This window comes from Dasypus novemcinctus, chromosome 3 (genome assembly GCF_030445035.2).
Source record: "Dasypus novemcinctus isolate mDasNov1 chromosome 3, mDasNov1.1.hap2, whole genome shotgun sequence".
NCBI classification, from domain to species: Eukaryota; Metazoa; Chordata; class Mammalia; order Cingulata; family Dasypodidae; genus Dasypus; species Dasypus novemcinctus.
This window is the reverse complement of record NC_080675.1, coordinates 141210390-141231522: the sequence shown is the minus strand read 5'-3', so window position 1 is coordinate 141231522 and position 21133 is coordinate 141210390. Positions and strand designations below refer to the sequence as shown.

At 53.4% G+C, this 21133-nt stretch overlaps 1 protein-coding gene across 2 annotated transcripts in view; it reads right to left on the bottom strand.

Moving 5' to 3' along the window:
* Positions 1 to 20251, bottom strand: part of SMAD6 (SMAD family member 6) — a 76163-nt gene extending 55912 nt beyond the window's left edge. Inside the window, exons 1-3 of one of the 2 annotated variants that reach the window (XM_004453123.3) lie at positions 18346 to 20251; positions 10477 to 10533; positions 5949 to 6026 (exon numbers count right to left, since the gene is read on the bottom strand). In XM_004453123.3, the coding sequence (XP_004453180.2) occupies positions 5949 to 6026; positions 10477 to 10533; positions 18346 to 19165 (955 nt within the window). In that variant the 5' untranslated portion in view covers positions 19166 to 20251. The remainder of the gene's footprint in view (positions 1 to 5948; positions 6027 to 10476; positions 10534 to 18345) is intronic. The other variant, XM_004453124.3, reaches the window with a different exon arrangement.
* Positions 20252 to 21133: the final 882 nt, after the last annotated feature.

The following is a 21133-nucleotide window of genomic DNA, read 5'->3' as shown; positions in this document are numbered from 1 at the left end:
ACACCAGCACCTTACACAGCCAAGGTCACCAGCAGGGGCAGCCTGGTCCCCATGATATGCAGCTTACACAGAGTAGGAGCTTAATAAAGCACTGAGCAATTACCTAAGAGGCACAAGAATCAGGTATCAGAGGGATGCTGCTGGTACCTCGAGACGCCTGCCCAGTGGCCCTCGGCCCAGCCCTGCAGCCTGGCGTCTGGCAGGCCTGGGTTCTAAAATGGCCCCAGCACTCCAGACACTCTTTAAATGAGCCAGCGCTCACCCAGCACCCGGCATCCAGTATGGAGCCTCTCATTCAGGGCATCAAGCTCCAGGCCAGGCCATTCTGTTCTTCCAGACTTGAGGAGGAGGGGCCAAGAGAAGCCCCGCCTCCCCCACCAGCCCCCTCAGGACCACCCCTCCCACATGGCCTCTCACCTGCAATTCTCTGAAGTATGGCATATTGCTCTTTTAAATGGCAAAGAAGGTTTGCCACTCAACCTTAGTATGGCTTTCTTTGACAACTAATGTCCTTGCTTTCCTCCTCAAGCTAAACTGAAATCAAGAAACTGAGAGAAGGGTAGAGAGAGATGTTACAGAGAGGACAAGGATGACCTGAGGACACTCGGGGGCAGCACCCACAGCCCCGAGTCAGGCCAGGAAACCAGAGTGTGCTGAAGGCACAGGGACCTCCCCGGGACTGCCAGGCCTTCAGGTTTACCCAAAGCACCACTGAAGACTGCAGATGGACAAGTCTAGATTAGGTGAAAGCCCCATGATCCGTGTCAAGTCACTTGATCCCTCTGAGCTTCAGTTGATCTCATCTGTTTAGGTGGGATCATATGTCTAAATTTGGGTTTGATGTGAAGATCAAGGGAAACGGATGTGGTGCAACCAATTGGGCTCCCATCTACCATATAGGAGGTCCAGGGTTCAATGCCCAGGGCCTCCTGGTGAGGGCAAGCTGGCCCACGCAGAGTGCCGGCCCACGCTGGAATGCCGCCCCACACAGGCGTGCCCCCCTGCTTCTGAATGCTGCCCTGCGTGGGAAAGCCGCCCTGCGCAGGAGTGCCGGCCGATGCTGAGAGCTGGCGCAGCAAGATGATACAACAAGAGACACAGAGGAGAGAAAATAAGAAGACGTAACAGATCAGGGAGCTGAGGTGGTGCAAGAGAGTAATCGCCTCTCTTCCACTCTGGAAGGTCCTAGGATCGGTTCCCGGAGCCGCCTAATGAGAATACAAGCAGACACAGAAGAACATACAGCGATGGACAGAGAGAGCAGACAAGGGGGGGTGGGTGGAGGGAAGGGGGCACGGGGAGAAATACATAAAAAAAGAAATCTTTAAAAAAAAAAGAGATCAAATGGGAATGTTCTGTTATTCAGCAGTTGAAATGAGATAGTCTCCTGCCACCCCCCGCCCTGACCAGCCATGTGCCCATGCCTGCCTGGGCCTGGGCCTCAGCCTCAAAATCCCCACCATTCCCCGAAGTGGCCTCACAACAGGACAGGAAAGTGAAGCGGAGACCTTGGAGCAGGGTAAAAATAGAAAGCTCCAGGCCAGGCGCTGGGATTGTCATTGTGCGAGACAAACAAGGGCGGTCTCTGTCCCGAGACGGCCGGCACCTGCACGAGCAGGACACGGGTCCCAAAGGACAGAGCAGGGCCGGGCTCTCAGGGACAGCAGCCTGTCAGGACGCAGGGATTGAGGAGGCCAGGGGCAGCTGGCTGGTGTCATCTCCTGTAGTCCCCAAGGTTTGCCCAGCAGTGGCTCGGACGAGCACAGAGCACTGTGACGACTGTCAACCCACCCCACCCGAGTCCCTGGTCCTTCAATCAGACAGGCTGCCCCCAGACTCCTTTTTTTCCTATATCTGATTTTATTAGAAATGTGTTTCATTTTCACTTTTTTTTGTCTTTATTTTTTTAATGTTACATTCAAAAAATATGAGGTCCCCATATATCCCCCACCCCCTTCCCCCCTCTCCTCCCCCATAACAACAACCTCCTCCATCATCATGAGACATTCACTGCACTTGATGAATACATCTCTGAGCACCGCTGCACCTCATGGTCAATGGTCCACATCGTAGCCCACACTCTCCCACAATCTACCCAGTGGGCCATGGAAGGACATACTATGGCCAGTAACTGTCCCTGCAGCACCACCCAGGACAACTTCGACCCCCAAAAATGCCCCCACATCACATCTCTTCCTCCCACTCCCTATCCCCAGCAGCCACCATGGCCACTTTCTTCACACCAATGCCACATTTTCTTCTATTACTAATCATAATAGTTCATGTATAGAATATCAGTAAGTCCACTCTAATCCATACTCTATTCCTCCATCCTGTGGACCTTAGAATGGTTGTCCACTCCACATCTATGTCAAGAGGGGGCTTAGATTCCACATGGATGCTGGATGCAATTCTCCTGCTTTCAGTTATAGGCACTCTTGGCTCCCTGGTGCGGTGGTTGACCTTCTTTCCTCCATGTTACTGAGTGGGGTAAGTCCAGTAAACCATAGTGTAGGAGTTGCAAGTCGGTTGAGGCTCAGGGCCTGGCTATCACATGGTCAGTCCAGAGATTCAGGTCCCCTGGGTATACACTAAACCCCAGCACCAACTACAGATCTGTTAAAAGTAAGAGGAGAGGCTTGTGGACAAAGATCACATCTCAGTCCAGCTCCATCACACAGAAACACAAACTTCAAAGTAGGGCCAACTGACATGGCACTGAACTCCATCTGCCATGACCATAGAACCTGTGGGTCTCTGCAGCCCTCAGAAGAACCAATACCTGGGATTATATCTACTTTATCTGTCTCTGGGACTCTGCTCAGGTGTGCATAAGGGCAACCCCTCTGATAATCTCCCAGCTCTTTTTGGAGACTCATAGCCACATAAACTCATTTGTCCTTTCCATTTCCCCCTTTGATTCAGGTCAAAAAGCATTTTTATCTCCTGGTATTATATGTAGACTGAGATATTCTGCTGGTCCGAGTTGACCCTTTTATTCAAGGTCATTTTCTAGTTACAGCATCAGCTGGTACATGGTAGTAATTCCCTCAGCGCCAGGGAGGCTCATCCCTGGGAGTCCAGACTCCTTTTGATTGCTCTGTTTCGAACCCCACGCCCCAGGTCTCACTTGGGGAGGAAGAGCCTCATGTAGAACCCTGAATAGTGCCAGGCACACTGCCCAGGCACCCCTCCAGGCCTGCTGCTTCCCGCTTGGGGACGGGGACAGGCAGCCTAGCCCTGAGGCCCCGCTTCCTCATGGGTTGTGGTCAGGAGCCAGGGGGATGGAGAATGGATGGTTCTGAGCAAGGTGCCTGGCACACAGTGAGTGTCGATAACTGTCCACTGTTGTCAGCACCATTGTTTTCTGTCCTTGAACATTACATGGCCTGGCCTGGCCCAACACGTTCTGCCCATCTCCGCCCCTCACCTTTCCGACCCTCCCACCTCCCTCTTACACACCCTGGCCCTCCACCTTTGCAGGAGGACTTGTACCTTCCCCACCCATGGAGACTTATCACCCTTCTGGGGCCTTTTCCCGCCCTCCAGGCAACCCTCACTGTGCATGCCTTCCAGCCTGATGGTCACCGCAGCCCACCAAGAGCCTCCAGAGGGCAGGGGTCTGCTCCAGCCAACTGGGCCTCACAGGCCTGCAGCAGGGGGTAAGGCCTCACTCAGTGTTTGACAGAGAAAGTAAACAGTGAGCCCCCGGAAGGAGAGGGGGGTGCACGTCACCTCCAGCAGGGGCCTGGATGACGACAGTGGGGAAGGTTCTGCTCCCATAGGAAACTCCACAATTCCTCCCCACATCCTTCAGCCTCTTAAATCTCAGGCCTCTGGAAGGGAAATTTTATCATGAGAGCTGCACAGTCCTCATCTACTCTGAAGAGCAGCAAGGGTTGTCTCCTTGTCTAGTAGCCAAGACTCTGCTCTAAGACACCCAGGAGGAAATGCCCAACACTGGCCCGCTGGGCCCCAAAGGTCTCTGGAGACCTTCCAGCCTCCAGAGGGCGCTCCACCCTAGGAACCAGATGGAGAGAGGGGTCTCCTGCAGGTGCTCTGGGGTCCGCTCCCTCCAGCCTGAGCCACACACTAGGCCTCTCTCGGATGACTGAGATCAAATGAGACCGTGTCTGTGAGCTCACTGGAACCTGCCGGAACCGTAAGGCACCTCCAGGCACAGGGGTTCCTGCCGTTAACACTGGGGGGAAGGAAAGGCAGTGTCGAAAAATCACCTACCCATCCTGACAACCAGGGCCAATGCATTTCACCTAAATTCAACATACTGAGTGTTGTTGATGATGCAGAATCACACATCCAGAAATACTCTGTAAGCCCCTTGCTTCAAAATTATATGTGGCTTTTGTCTGCAAAAGCACAATGGAAAAAGAATGGATTGAAATGTTAAACTCTTATATTCATCTGGCTGGGTTTTTGAGGGAAAGAGCTTATAACCAGATAGAGCCAAAAGGCAGGGCAGAGAGGGAAGTGGCCCGATGACAGAGGGGCCGTCAGAGACCGGAGGACAGGCAGGAACGGGACCAGAAGAACTGGACCCCAGTGCCAGCTGTGCCCTGAGCCCATCCTAGGACCCTGGGCAAGTCACACCCCTGCTCCAGCCTCCAGCTTCTCCACGTTTGAAACGGCCATATTCTCAGTGATCTCCCACAGTCGAGGTGAGAACAGGGAACGGAGAGGAAAGGGCTCTGGAAACAGGAAATGGCCAGGCAGCTATGAGCAGCCAGCACCACGTCACCCTCAAAGTCATGGGCAAAGGACAGCAAGAATGACAGAAGTTTGTGGGAAATGAATTTATGGAAGGTCCATTCAGTCCATGCAAAAAAAGCAGAGGACATGGCAGTGCCTAAGAGCACAGAGCCTAGAGGCAAAAAACCTGATACTGTGCCACTCTGGGCAAGTCACTTTCCCTCTTGGACTCTCCATTGGCCCAGCTTGGAGTTGCTTTGGGATAATGCATGTAAAGGGGGCTGGGTGCAGGGTCTGGACATAGTAAACACTCACTAGATAGCTATACAGTCCTGGTTGTGGGAACTGCTATGATGACATGGGCAGGGGTATGGGAAGGACAACTCAGATGCAGACAAACAGAGAAAGGGATTCCCATGGACATCAAGCCATGTCCACTTGGGATGCAGCCCCACCTGAGTGGCCATCTGCTGCACCCAAGCCCATCCCCGCTGTGCAACCCACCCATCATGGTCCCAAGGGGGTCCACAGACCTCGCCACCTGTACCTTCCTGGCACTCACCTGCCCCTAGTTTACTACCAACCTCTCATTTCTCAAGGACACTTGATTTAAGCTTTCCCCCAAATGTGGGGATCCCCATGGCCAACTTATAACTGTAGGCATGGGGGACACCAAACCAGGGTTCTCTCTGCTTCTTCCACCAGCATCTATCACTCAGGCCAGAGACCCGGCAACCACCAGTCTTTGGCAAACTCCTGGCTCACCAGACCCTCCCCATCAGCTCATTCTTCCCACTTCTCTTCCTCCCTCTCTTCTGACCCCTCTCATCGGTCCCTGCCCCAGAGCAGGGACAGGAAGAGAAACCCACGAAGATAAACGTGTAATGCATCCATTTTGCTGTTTCCGCAGCTGGGTGAAGAGGATCCCTCACTAAAATCAGGAACTGAGAGTTGTGCTGGGAGTTTTTAATTTCTGTGAGAGACAAGGTAGAGATGACCAACTAAGACAAGGGTTGAAAGGCCCTTAAAAACCTATCATCTTTGGGTTTCACTCACACAGACTCTTCTTAACCCCAGGAACACCAGGGATTAAAACGTTGGCAATCTTCCCATCCAAGGGGCAAGGAGGAAAAGGAAAAGGAGAGGGGGAATCAAAGACACTTCTACAAGCCCTCCCCCCCCACCTGTCCCCTTCTATAAAGTGTACCGCAAGAGCACATGCAAGGAGAAAAAATGCCAACCTGAGAATTGACCTGGAGCAGTGATGAGGGAGCTGGTGGCCTCCGTTTCAGTGTAAGACAATGTGGAATCAGACAGATCTGCGGGAGGAAAGAGAAAGAGAGCTCAGTGGCTGTGGGCACTGCCTTCTTCTCTGCTCTTCTCTTTCTCGTGCTTTTGCGTGTGTGCCTGTGTGTGTGTGCGTGCGTGCGTGCTTGCAAAGGGCAGCGTGCCCCTCATAACTTCCCAGGGCCACTCTGGAACCCAGTCCCACAACGGCCCAAGCCCGGCCGGCCAGCCCTGGAGCTCTTCTGGAAAGCACTACCTCCCTGATTGCTGTGGCCCTGGCACCTGGAGACGTTTCAATTGCCCTGACCACAGAGAGAACCCAAGTTCAGGGGACGGAGCAAGTAGCAACTTGGAGCCTCCTGGGGTAAGGTTAAATTAAGCCCCTAAACAATTCATCGTTGCTGTACTTAATTACGACCATTAAAATTCTTGGAGTTGTTCCTTCTTGCTTCCTTCCTTCCTTCCTTCCTCCTGCTGAAGCTGAGGAAACTTTGTTTTAACAAGTTACCAGCCATCCTCATTCTGTCGCGCTTACACCCCTCTAATTAAGGGCTCAAGCCTTGGCTCCCAGATTACCTTCTTCGCTCTCTCCCCTCCCCCACCCGCTAACACCCAAACCGGCTCACAGAGCGAGTTTCAATGCTTGGGCTGTTGTTGTTTTTTTAAAAGTTGCTCTTTAAAAAATATATAAACCAAAGTAGGGGTAAGTACTTCAGGTGGCATTACTGTCTGCAGTTTAGGTAGATGGGGAAGGGAAACGCTTTTGCAGGGAGGCCCGGTTTGCTTTTGAACCCTGAGCCGCTGGCCTGCCAAGCCCACGCCCTCTGGGGCAGGTACACTTGGAGTCTGTGCCTCCGGTGCCAGCCGGCGCCGGGAAGCTGCCCCCGTGAGGGAGAGGTCCGCGCAGGAGCAGAAGGCACACCTGGAGCCCGCGGCACTTTCATCGCCTTCCCTCCAGGCAGGGGCCGGGCCTGGCTGGGCTGGTCCCGCCTGACCTGGCAGGGCCACTCCGGGGCAGGGGTTTACTCAGACAAAACCATTAGCCTCAGTCCTGGTTGGCTAGAATTCCATTCAGTCCTGCAGGAATTTTTTTCCCTTCACCACATGGCTTGGAGAGCGGGAAGATGAAACATTAACCAATTTGGCCTTTTTTTTTTTTTTCGTTTCCCACTTGCCAGATGCTGACTGGGTGTTCTGGGTTGTATTTTGTTTTTTTGGTCTCATGTGATCACAGAGGCTTAGAAGTGAACTGACTTTTTGTTTATGAAAAAGCAACAATGCAAGGAAAAGAAAATAATTCGAAAAATAACTCCAACTCTTTCTCAGGGCACAAAAAAAGTTATCTGCTGGTAAAAATGTATCACGAGGGAAACAGAGACATATGGAAAATCTTTTTTAAAAGAAGAATAATCTCAATGCCCAAGTGGGAACTTCTTAGAGCTTTGCTCTTCATACCTAATGTTCCCAAAGTGCCCAGTGCCCCAAGCTTTGCTGCCACGTCTCGTTTGAAGTAGCAACACCACTGCCGAATCCTGCTTCTTAGTGAACCGCCTCAGGGCCAACACACAGGGCACGGGAAGGTTCCAGGAGTTGGAAGGACAAGCCATTACCAGCTTTCACAACTACCACACGCTCGCCAAACCCTCCCATCTAGTGTTTCTAGCGAGGCCCTCAATGACAAGGGCAGAAAAAAACAATCCCGCCCTTGATGGCTGCTGAAGCCCCAAGGAGGGACCCCAGTCTGGAAATGGGAGCCCCAGTTTCTTCCATCAGTCAGCTGTATCAGGGAGTGGCAAACTTTCTCTGGAAAGGGCCAGATAGTAAATATTTTCAACTGTGCGAACCACACAATCTCTGTTGCAACTACACAACTCTGCCAATTTAAGTGCAAAAGCATCCACGGACAAAATATAAATGAACGAGCATGGCCGTGTTCCAGTAAAACTTTGTTTATAGGCACTGAAATCAGAATTTCGCATAATTTTCACATGTCATGAAATAGTCTTCTTTTGATTTTTTTTTAACCATTTAAAATGTAAACAGCTCAAGAGTCGTACGAGAACAGGCAGGGGGGCTGTAGTTTGCAGACCTCTGAGTTGTATGACCATAAGCATCATTTCTTTCTGGAGCTCAGCTGTCCCATTTGTAAATATAATAGGGACCCCTGTTGGTTCCCAAATGGTCACTCTGAAGGCATGAGCAGTGCCCAGACTTTTGCAGCTTGATCACAGGCTGGCCCACTAGACCTCAAGACAGTGATCCCTGGTATTCAAACTGGGGCGCTACATTAGCTAAGAACTTTTGAATTTTTTTTTTTTCTCTAATAGAACTAGGGACCTTCAGAGCAAGTAGTGCGATTATGTCAACTTAGAAAATGCTGAGACAGGCCTAGGCGGGAAAGATCGGGAACCACAGACCTGAATCTGGGGGGCTGCCCTGGGTTTCCGCCTCTGCCCCACAGCTCGGTAGCTGCGAGGCTCTTCCCCCTGCCTCAGCCCGATTCCTTGTGTATGGAGTGGCAGGGTTCCACCAGATGACCACTCCAGTGTTTTAGTCAGCCAACGGAGTGCTGATGCAAAGACCGGAACTCTGTTGGCTTTTATAAAGGGTATTTATTTGGGGTAGAAGCTTACAGTCACAAGGCCCTAAAGAGTCCAACTCAAGGTACCATAAGAGGTACTTTCTCCCAAAATCTGTTGCCACGTGTTGACGCAAGATGGCAGGTGATGTCTGCGAGGGTTCAGCCTTCCTTCTTTCTTTTAAGGCTCCATGGTCCGAGCTTCTTCCAATCTCAGCTGTAGGCTGACATAAGTCTTGTCTCTCTCCCTGGGGCTCATTTCTTTCCAGGCTCAGCTGCTCTGCTCTCTTCACAAGGTCAGCTGCAGACTATCAGGCTCATCTCTCTTCCTGGGGCTCCAGCATCAAATTAAGTTCTCACCTCTGCTATGTCTTTTTCTGGGTTTTCCTTTCAACTATCTGGCTCATCTCTCCTCCCAGGGCCACAGGATCCTCTGTGTGTCTACTTCCCTGTGGGAGTCTGTTTTATCAGCCCACCAAGGGGCTGGGACTCAGAGCTGAGTTGTACTCTAAATGACGTGGTTGAGTGAATGGGGACCTCATATTTTTTGAATGTAATATTTTTTTAAAAATGAATAAATAAAATAAAAATTTTTTAAAAAATGACGTGGTTGAATCAAAGCCCTAATCTTAACATAAATTAATCAGACATCTCAACTGAATCTAATACAATCAAAGGGTTATCACACCCAGAGGTACACACCGGTTTACAAACATAGTCTCTCTTTTTGGAATTCATATATAATCTCAAACTGCCACACCCAAGGAAATGAATAAAGTACCCCCCATCCATAGGATAATCAGACTTCTGGAAAGAACAGTGGGGAAGCCACCATTGTTCAGCCCAGTCATGACTCGCATCTTCATGGAACATTCTCTGTCCTGCTTGCCTGATGAGGTCAAACTCCTGAAGGGACAAGGTAGGTACTTCCAACTTGGGGGGGGTGCCGCTGGAGGAGAAACTGAACTGGATGCCTGAGAGTCCACAACACGGAGAAGTAACCTCCCAGATGACGCTGACACACTCTACTGGGAGGAGGTCTTCACCAAAACAAAACAAAACCTACTTTTTGTGGTCACTGAGTGGAATGCATTAGCATCACTGCCACGCCACAGGGATTTCTAAAGCTCAGGTCCGATGGGAACAGCCCGGGTCGCACGGTTGCTCTCCTGGTTCTGCCCAAACTAACTCACCCCCCCAACGGCTTTCCACAGCCTCCATCACTCCTGTGGCTCGAAGACCAAGCTCTGAACCCTTCCAGAGATAAAGCTATGGTGGAAACAAGTGAACTCTACTTTTAAAACCACATGCAACTTCCCCAGAGTATGAGTTGATCATCTAACCCTGAGATTGTAGGGAAAACATGTTCCATCTCTGACTAGGGCTTACACAAAATGACATTACCACCTCCGCTAAGCTCACCTACGGGAGGGTCCTCGCCAGGGGTTTCACGCGCCAATACACATTCTTTCTAGATGTTCCCATTGTCTTTTCCACCCAGGTGAACTTCTTGGCTTAAAAAGGAGAAAGCACATGGCTCCTCTCAACAAAGCCTACATGCCCAAACTATTTGTCATACTACTAATTAAAACACACCAAAGGAGAACCACCCAACGTGGGGGAGGAGAGAGAGGAAAAGAAACACAGAAATACCAACCTACCTCCTATGCGTTGCCGAGGACAAAACCCATCCATCTCCCACAGGCCCATGTTTAAAGGTCACAGAGAGGTTAATGATGAGCAGTGGAATTTCAAGATGTAAATAGCCCACTACAGAGGCTGGGCCTGCTTTGGCCCCACTGATGGTGTTTTTGTAGAACTTTACCCCATTTCAAAGACAAGCAGCCCAGCTTTCACCCCTCCCCTCCAGCTCTCAGGCACACATTTCACAAGGACACACTTACCCAGTGGCTTGTACTCGTCACGAGGAGACAGCCGAGAATAGGGGGGTGGCGGTGATTCTGGAAGACAGGAGACAACTTATCGCACCCAGGTTCACACCTGTGGGTTCTACATGCATTTAATCATTGATTTCCTCAAACAAAAAAAAAAGTCCTCCTTTTCTCCCACCACCTCCGCTGCCCAAATCCACTGCCTAAGGCCATAGGCTTGGGGTGCGCAGGCAGAGCTGGGCTCCAACCCACCCTGCCAACCTTCCGCTACGTGACCTCAGGCAAGTTATGTCACCTCTCTGAGCCTATTTCCTCAGCTCTAAAATGGGGATAATAATTATACCGACCTCCCAGGCTTGCTAGGGGGGCAAAAGAAGAACAAGCATGGACAGTGCTTAGTACAGCTCTTAGCACTGTGGAAATATACCTTCAAAAATACTATTAGTATTATTATAACAAGAGAAACTCTGGTGCAGGGACAATCAGAGCTGGGGCTGCCAGAGAACATACAGAACACCAGGTAAATGTGAATTTTAGATGAGCTATGCATAACTGTTTAGTATAAGTATGTCCCCTACAATATTTGGGATATACTTACACTGAAAAAGTATGCATTGTTTCTCTCAAATTCTAATTTAACTGGGCATCCTGTTTTTTCATTTGCTAAATTTGGCAGCCCTTGTCAGAACTGAGTGTGAGTGCAGAGACCTAGATGCCGAAACTCATTTCCAAACGAGCTGCATTAGAAATAACACTCTGCAGTGCAGGCAAGAGGGAGGCTGGTGGACCTGGGACCTGATGCAGCTCAGCCACCTCGACAAAGGCTCTAAACTAGTCACGGCTCCAGGCTCAGACCCTCTGTGATTCTTTATTGCCTATGGTATTTTTCTTCTAGTTTCCTTTCATTTGCCCGAAATACTCCTCCTTAAAAACATATACTTTGCCTTCAGAAGAATTCCTTGGCCTCTTGCTTTACGGGAAGTAACAATTTGCTAAACTAAGTAACAATTTGCATGAATGAAATGACCCTTCATTTTCCATAAATGAAACCAAACACCATCAAATCGCAAACTAAAACAAACTCTCAGTAGTAATAAAGTGGTAATAACTATTATTAGGCGGTTATCAGTAATGACACAAGGGGTAATAAGTGTTTTTCGCAATTATATTAGGGCACAACTAGTTGTAGGAGAATTTGTTTTGCTCTAAACACCAATGAGGCTTTCCCTCTTCCCACTCTGGCCTTTCCAGCCACAAGTTATTTCCCAAAGTGAAGGCTCTGAGGTCTAGAAAGGAGGAATCTTCTGTAGGCAGAAGTTAGAGAGAAGGAAAAGTGAAGTGCTGAGCAACCACTGGGAGAAGCAAACAGGCTGAACTCCTACCATTCGCCACTCACTTTCAATTTTGTGTATTTGTATTTTTGAACATCAGGTACCAGAGTAGCTAATCACACTCCCTCAGGCATCTATTTTTATTTCATCCTCTCTCAAAAATAAAATTAAAATAAAAAATAAGATGGCCATTATTATCCCCATTTTACAGACGAGAAAACTGATTAGCCCTGTGCCCCTCAGCCAGTTGTGGTGGAGCTGAGATTTGAACCCATGCCTACCTGATTGCTCTACACCCCAATGAGACAGGAACAAAAAGGCACCCAATTTATACCCCTTATCCCCACCGGGTCCAACACGTTATGTGTACATTAAATGGTTGTGGACAAAGGTAACAGTGAAGAAGATAATGGTCAAGTTAGGTACATCTGTGGACAAAAGTGTGGAGACGAGGACTCAGAGGGCCAAGAGGGGGACTTCAAGGGACACCTCAAGTAAGACTCAAGGAGGGGGGAAGCAGATGTGGTTTAAGCAATTGGGGTCCTGTCTACCATATAGGAAGGAGATCCAGGGTTCGATTCCCAGGGCCTCCTGGTGAAGGCAAGCTGACCCGCGCGGCGTGCTGACCCACACAGAGAGCTGGCACAGCAAGATGACACAACAAAAAGAGACACAGAGGAGAGACAATAAGAGACACAGCAGGCCAGGGAGCTGAGGTGGCGCAAGAGATTGAGCACCTCTCTCCCACTCTGGAATTTCCCAGGATCGATTCCCGTTGCTGCCTAAAGAGAAGACAAGACACAGAGGAATACACAGAGAATGAACACAGAAAGCAGAGAGCAAGGGAAAAAACAACAGGGAGAGGCGGGGAGGAGAATAAATAAATAAATATCTTTAAAAAAAAAAAAAAGAAGATTCAAGGAGGGGAGCTGCTGCCTTCAGCAGGAGCTACCTTATCCACGGAATCTCAGGCCTAGGAGGGGCTAGAGGCCAGATCCCAGTGAGGACCGCCTCTCAGCACAGGAGGCATGACAAAGGAAGGGCTGGAGCGCCAAGGAAAAGAGAACTGAGGCCAGTGCTCCCACTATACAGAGGAGGAAACTGAGGCCTGGAGAGACTCCCTCGGGGCCAGTTAGCACCTGACCCCAGCCTTCATGCCCTTCCCACTACACCTCACTAACTTATCAGAAAGCCTGCAATTCCTGATTTAGGGATACTTTCCCCAAATTCCTGATTGGCTGAGGGCCAGGCACCACATGGCAAAGAGCTCTTGATCTGTCCCCAAAGGTGTAACTCGTCAGTGACAGGTGGCTCAAGGCAAGTCACTGCACTCAGTCCCAACATCTCTTTCGGGGGCTGGATACCAGGGAACCAAAAGGCAGAGAGCAGGAAGAGCTCACTGAACCCCCCTCACAGGAATGGTGCCCCTCTCACCGGCCATAGCTGAGCTGGGCGGGTGCTAATGTGGTGAATGAGACAGAAAGAAAATCCACCAACCTACTAGCGACGAACCACAAAGCTTTCCGGGGGACTACCCTAGGCCCCCAACTGCTCCAGCAAAACAGTTTAATAACCGTAGAGACTGGAAGCTAACCCTCCAATTCCATTCTAGGCAAGTAAAAAAAGTGTGAGGGTTTGGAGACCCCACCCCTCGACCCCGGGATTTAGAAAGTCAGAGGTGGAAGGGACCTTGGATCTCACAACCCAACCCCTTCCTCCTTTGACCGATGGGGCAAGAGAGACCTAGCGAGGAAAAGGCCCACCCGAGGCCACACGTCCAGGTGGCAGCGGATGTTATACTACGTGAAGCAAAGCAGGAGGCCAATCGGGGACCAATACTGGGTAACCCTTTTTTAAAAAACTTGAGATAAAATTCACATGGCGTAAGATTTGCCCTTTTAAGGCATACAATTCCACAGTTTTTAGTTTATACACAAGGTTGTGCGACCATCGCTTCTATCTAATTCCAAATGTACTTTCACCGTCCCAAAACGAACCCCCATACCCGTTGAACGCTCACTCCTCATCCCCCACTCCTCCAGGCCCTGGCAACCACCAACCTGCATTCTGACTCTATGGATTTGCCTGTTCTGGCCATTTCACACAAATGGAATCACTTCTTTCAATTAGTATAATGTTTTTAAGGTCCTTCCATAGCATATAGCAGTACTTCATTCCTTTTTATGATGGAATATCCCACGTAGGGCTATCCCACATTCCGTTTATCTATTTATCCACTAATGGCCACTTGGTTGACTCCACTTTGGGGCGATTATGAACAATCCCAGTAACCTTTAACCACTGTCCCACTCCACTCCCACAGGGCCGGCCCCTTGGGGCTGGGAGAATGGAGTCCCAAGGAGGACAGGGTGGGAAAGACAAAGACAGGAACCAAAATGGAGATCTGCTCTTAGTCCCCTCCACTCCTAGAAGCTGTCTCAAGACTTGCAAAGGGTGTGTTGACTTGGAAAATAACGTGTATGCTTTAAACTTTAGAACAGCGGTTCTTAACCTTTTTTGTTCCACGGACCCCTTTGCCAGTCAGGTCAATACCAGGGACCCCTTACTAAGTCCACACTGTACAGTGTATTATTTAATAAATATATCACACCCACACGTCGCCACAAGAATAATGTTTTTTTTTTAATTTCAAGCTCCCGGACCCCTGGTTAAGAACCCCTGCTCTAGAGGCAGAATTCCTAGAGCCCTGCACGACCCTCTGAAAGATCGGGAGGCAGTAGAGAGAGAGAAAAAAAAAACGGAGAGACAGAGACACACAGGAGCGCCAGCCCCCTCAGACATCCAGCCTAAGACATCCACTTCAGTGATCTCCTCCAACTTCCTTCAGAAGCAAGAGCAGTCAGCCAGGGGCCAAGGGTACCAGAAGGCCAGCTCGCAGCCGGCAGCCTCTGGTTAGCCCTCAGGGCGTATTTCAGCCCTTTGGGATCTAGACCCCAATTCAAAAGCCAGGAGAGAGTTCACAGCCTCTCCCGTGCCTGGTCAAGTTTCAGCTGCAGCCCTGCACCTCGCTTGGGAAAGGATGCGCCTAGCTCCCTGGGTCTCCAGGTGTCCCCCCTCCCAAAGGGTGACCGAGGGTAGAGAGGGGCCTCCCAGGCGCCCATCCCCTCCACTTCCGGGACCTGAGGGCTCAAGCCCCTGGGCTGGGAGACTTGGGAAAAGGAGCCCCTGGCGCTTTAAGGCCGGCTGAGCCTAATTGCCCAGATTCCCCCGGCAGCCAGATAAACAGCTCGGCCGGCTGGCGCCAGCGAGAGGCAAACTGCACATTATCACCCCTTCCTCACCTCCAAGGAGCAAGGAGGAGCAGGGCAGGCTGGCTGAGGGGCCTCCGCGCGGGGCGGGGTCTTGGAAGCCCGACTTGAAATTGATCTCATTTCAAAGGGATAATGCCAGGCCAAATAAAAGGAAAACTTTCTAGGCCGGTCTAATTCCTATAGTCCTGGCCTGGCAACCCTGTGTTTTCCTAGGCGGCCTCCTCCAGTCGTTTAGAAGTTCCTTCTCTTCTTGCTCTCTCTCTCTTTCCCTGGCGCAATTTAGATAATAGTAATTTACTGAATATAATTACAGAAAAAAAAAGTGGTGAAGCAAAGAGCAGGAGATTTATTCCAAAGTTAATGGCTACTTTGAGGAGAAAGCTCTCTAAACACAGGTTAGCGCTGTGATTAAAGTATCTCTCCACGCTTCCGTCCACATAGGCACCCACCGAGCTCAGACAACTGGCTTTTCCCTGGACAGAACGACTCACAAGAGGGAGACACAGCTAGGACCAGACTCCCACGGGGCAGGGAAGCCAGAAGGCCCCAGGGGCAGCACCCAGGACAGAGCCTGGCCAGGGGGGGCCCTCTACTGAGGACCCCGATTTCTGAGGCAAACGAGGGGGCGGCTATGTCGCCTGGAATCTCGCCCGTCAGACCGCAGGGATTCTGTCCTATGTCCTCAACTCTACTGAGGGGAAAAAGAGGCCCAGGGACCCAAGCAAGTGGCTGGATGGAGCAGGACTAGCTCTGAGGGGCAGCGGTCCGTGGTGCCTGGGAAGGGGCCACCTGCCACAGGGCTGGCGGAAGGTAGGGGACAGGTTCAGGGGGCACCGGGGTGGCTGGGGCCAGGGGTGCATCCTCAGTTGGCCTGCTTGGTGTCCCAGTGTGCTCTCTAGCTATGTGTCAGTCTGTCGGTCTGCCACACTGCCCGGCCCTCTCCCCCAGAGCCCTGGGAGGAGCAGTCTCGCAGTCTTCTTATCAGGTCGCGCACGGCTGAGCTCCAGCTATGCGCCCGCCCAGCTAGGGCAGCCAGGCTGGCGGCCGGCCGTGGGGGCGGGGTGGGCAGCATCGGGCTACCCCAGTTCTCAGTCCCTGCGGATCAAACCGTCAGCCAGGGGATGAAACCAGAAGGCCGACCTGGAGTACCGGAAACCGTTCCCAGACCATCAGTCCTCCCAGGGCACCGCCAGGGAATGGGGATGGGGGCCCCATGGGCTGGTGAAGAGGTCGGGGAATAGACTCAGGGTGCTGCAACCCTTGCAATAGCGCCTCCTCCCGGGGGCGGGGGGAGAATAGTCTCAACACTTAGTCTAGAATGAGATGAGGAGGGTGTTCCTACAGCCACCCTCACTAACCGGGAGACTGACTGGTCCAAGGTCAAGCTGCCGCGGCCCGGTACTGGCCAGACAGAACCTAGGACCAAGTCTGCAGCTAAGAACTGTTCACTGTCTTCCTCAACCTCTACCTCTCCAAGGCCACCAAACTCACACCAACACCCAAGCTGACTTCTAACCCAAAAAGTGATAGGGATGGGTCCTGTCTGTTGCCTCCAACTTTTTCACTCCTTTCCTTCTGGCCCACCCCCTTGAGCTTGCCTGGCACCTTGACTCTCAGCTGGCCCCCTCCTCTCCTTCTCACTCCCCACCTCCCCTGACCCATCCTCCAAGGCTCAGCTCCAAAGGTTGCCTCTCCTGGAGGTGATCCTAGTATACACCCCATAGCGCTTCTGGTATTTCAGACCCACTTCCCTTCTTCCCTCATCTCTACCCAATCTACCCCATAGGGTCACATTTTGTAAGGGCTCAGGACCTATTTGTATTACCTCTCTGTCCCTACAGCACAGTGCCTGGCACAGGGTAAGTGCTCAAAAAATATTTGCTGGCAGACTGAAGTGGCAAGAGAGAAAATAACCTGCCAGGGCCTTCTATGAGTGCAGTGGAACGAACATCCAGCTCCCACAAAAGAATAAACCACTTCCAGGAGGAGCTGCCAGGTGCACAGCCTGGCATGGGCCGCAGGTCAGGGACTGCCAAAAGCCCCTTACCAAGGCCTGGAATGACATATGGGCAGGGTGGAGGGTACCAGGCAGCCTCCAACAACACTGCCTCTCCCCACCCATCCCCACCCATCCCCTCCCATCCCCTTTCTTCAGGAACCACTACTAAGGCACCCTACTTTTCCTTCCAACCACTACCCCCTCCCATACAAACAAAAGATACCTGGGACAAATCCACCCTGCTTGGCCCGCCCTCCCCTTCCCCAATGGAAGTCAGGAAAACGTGCATCTGACCCACTGGGCCTTCCTGGGTCCAAGAACCAGTAAGAATGCTATGAAAGTCCAGCCTGGGCAGAACCCCCGGTGCTGCCCAATGGATTCACATACACACCTAAGTTGCTACAGATACAATGAGTGTTCCCTGCAATGCAGAGATCAGAACAGGGGTCGAGCCCACCAGTCCCCAGCTCTGCTCCAGCACCCCAGAACTGCCCACATAAACAAGGCCGAGGTGTGCACAGGAAATCCCAGGAGGAGAACAAAGGAAGGGGGAGGGAGGTTCTGAGAGGTAATAAAATATCTGGCCTCTCTCCCACTCAAGGATGCTTCTTCCAGGATCCTGGGGGCTGAACGAGTACCTTTGACTCTATTTAAAAAGAAAAAAGAAAAAAGCTGGAAACATGAACTGAGAAAGAAGGATGATTGGGACTCTTGCATTTGACACCCAAGGGATGCTGGGAGGAAAAAGGACAAGAATGTATCCACTTTGAGAGAAGTTACCCTGAAAAAACTTTGCTCCCAAGTATACAGAGAAACAAGTGGACAAGTTACATTTCAACTCTGACTCCTCTACACCCAATTTCACCACTTTTTGGACACATGAAGGTACAGAGTAGGTATGGGCATAGGCACACAAATGCTAGAGACCTGGGCACAGACTGGAGGTAAATCACAGCGGGTGGCACCCCTGTCTTTGGCCTCTTCTAGGCCTGGCCTTCGCTTTCACTGTTTATGAAGTTGGATCATGCATTACATTTCTGAAGCCGCACAGAGGAAACTCCAATATGTACACTTTTAAGTCTGCTGGAGCCGTAAGTGCAAGTTGCCATTTGATGTGTGGGCTCCGACATCCATTCCCCGGGTCCCCTTCCCACTCCCCTCGGCCAGGATGAGGCACCTCTCCTAAGGTGAGAGAGAAGGCCACGGAAAGGGGGCGCGGGTGAAGAGACCCTGGCATCTGCCCCCTGCACCCCCTGCCGACTGGGCGCGGCGCGCTCACCTGGCCCGCAGAGCCGGCTGAAGTGGTAGGGGTTGCAGCACACGGTGGGGCCGTCGGCAGCGGCGGCGAAACTGTGGCAGCCGCACAAGGGCTTCAGCTCCACGGCGTGCTGCAGGTCCGGCCAGCGGAAGAGGCGGCCGAGCAGCAGCTGCGGCGGCGCGGGCTGGCCGCCCAGGCGGAGGTCGGCGCGCGGCACCAGCACGCAGCCGCCCGGCACGCCGCCGCGGGACTCCACCGCCTCCAGCAGCGTGTCCAGCGAACGCTCCTTGAGCCGCTTCAGCAGCGAGTACGTGACCGTCTTGAGTTCCTGCTCGAGCAACAGCAGCCGCGAGCGGGCGTCGCGGCTCCGCCCGCCGCCCACCGGCTCCAGGGCCGCCGCGGCCAGGGGGTCGCCGGCGTCCTGGGGCGCGCAGGCCGCGTCCCGTTCCGAGAAGAGACAACAGGTCACCGTCTCGCAGTCGCTCTCGGGCAGCCAGCCCGGGCCTCCCGGCTCCGTCAGGTCCAGAGGGGAGCCCCCAGCTCCCGCCCCCGGTTCCGACAAGGGCCTCGGGGGGCCCCCTGCGCGCCGGCGCCTCCCCGCGCCCTGGGCGCCTCGCTGTCCGACCGCGTCCCGGGGCCGCCGGGAGGCTACCGGGCGCACTTCGGAGCGGCCGCAGCCTCCGCCTTCTCGTGCCCGCGGGGCCGACTCAGCTCGGCTGCCCAAGCTCCCATCCTCTTCGCCGCCGCCGCCTCCGCCGCCGCCGCTGCCTTCCTCCCGGTCCGGGACCACACGACTTCGCCAAAGTCGCCGCACCAGCCCCGAGCGTTTGGACCTGAACATACGATATCCTTTGGCGCCGGGGGTGGGAGGGAGGCGGTCTCCGGTTACCGGGGGTCCGTTCCCTCAGCGAGGTGCCGGCTGCGCGGGCCGCAGCCCCACATGAAGCTCCGCCGTAGGGTGCCGTGCAGACCGCGCACAGCCCGTCGTCGAAGGGGCGCCGCAGGGCTGCAACATGAGGGAGCTCGCCGAGGCGGGACGGCCGGGCAGGTTGCGCTGGGCAGGGGGGCAGCCGGAACACGCGCTCGCCGAACCGCAGTCTGGGCCCGGCGAGCGCCTACATGGACCCCGGCTGCCGAGCTGCTCAGCAACTCCAGCCACCGTGCTGGAGAGGGACTGCAGGCGCCGCGCTGCCAGAAAGAACCCGCATGGGCCGGCGAGCCTTCAAAAGTTGCGCGGCGGGTCCACGAGCACAAAGCGCTAGCGCCGAATCCCCGAATGTACCTGGGAAGCCCTGCCTTTAAGGTCCAAGCACTTAACTACACGGGCTTTTCCTGCAGAGTCCGAAGGGCAGGCTTGTTGGTACCCTCAGGTCCCTTCTTATCCCCTGCAGAAAAAGAGAAAGAAGTGGGGGGAGAACCCAGCAAAACCCAAATCCCTGGGTTTGCACGCACGAAAGTCCAACTCCGTCTCAGGTCCCAGGAGCTAGATGCACTTGGAGCGAGTTTCTCCTGAACGTGGGTGTCAACACATGAGTGGAAACTGCAAAAATCCCAAAGAGCTGCTGGGAATCCTTAATTAAAAACGCAGTCCAGCGAGGTAGAGGTCGCAGCCGGCCCCACGCTGCGCTTGGACGCTCCCGGCGCCGCGGCTGCCGAGGTCGCCCCCGTCCCCCGCCACAAAAAAGTGCCTCCGGGTGGCCCCGAGGTCCCTGCGAGTTCGGCCGAGGCAGCACCCGGCGGCTCTTTCTCTCGGCTGGGCTCCCTCGCTCGCTGCCCCGCTCTGTTCTCTCTCTCTTTTTTGTTCTCCTCAAACGCACACCGAGGGCCCCCGGAGGAGCGCCGCGGAGTCATTGGCTGCCTCCCATCATATGCCAGTCTAGACACTTTGGCGGCTCCGCGGCGCTGATTGTTGCGCAAACAAGGTTTCAAGTTTCTTAACTCTTAAAGGAGAACACGTCCCATTGCAGGGCCGGGAGGCTCGGGGGGCCGGCTCCCGGGGCGGGCCAAGCCTCGGCCCCCGCCCCCCACCCGCCCCGGCGCCCCCGCCCGGGTCCTGACAGCGCCCGAGGTCGCCTCTCTGGCTCGCATTGCGCCCCGGGCACGGATGCGTGCACACACACACACACCAACACACACACGGTTACACAAACCGTGGGCTGGCGCACAAGGGCTCCGTAGACCCAAGAAACTCGGACGCAAGCGGAGCACTTCGCCTCTCCCTGGCGTGTGCACAAGCTTATAAACACACACAGTTCACTTTAGAGTTGATCCAAACCCCCAACCCGGGGAAGGCTAATAAAAATGGGTGTGCGTGTGTGCCTTCCTGGCCCGGGCCTCTGGGGAGCAGGGGGGCGGCAGATAGGTTGGGGTGGCGAGATCTTCCGTGACGGCACCAGGACTCCACACCCCCCGTGCAAAGTCGGGGGCGGCTCTGCTGGGCTCAACGCGGAGCCACCGGGCGCTTTGCGCACTGGGGTTCGAGGCTCGCGCCAAGTGGGGACTAGGGGTGAGGTAGAGGGGCGAGCCTCTCCTTCTCCCGGGCTCCGCTAGGTCGCCACAGTACTCGCTGGGAGCTCGGCCGGCTGCCTACCGCCCCGGGACCCCTGGAGGTCGGGTCCTTCCTCTCCCCCTTCCCCAATTTACTCTGCAACACAGAGAGGGTTGAGGGTAGAGGTCATGCTTTCCCCAGCAAGGTTTCACCACGAAAATGGGAGTGGGGTGGGGGGCAAGGTCCCGTTTGCCGCGGATGCTGAGCCGGGTGGGGGGCGCGGCGGCAGCAGCGGGCCGCCTGGCGCGGGAAGGGTTAAGG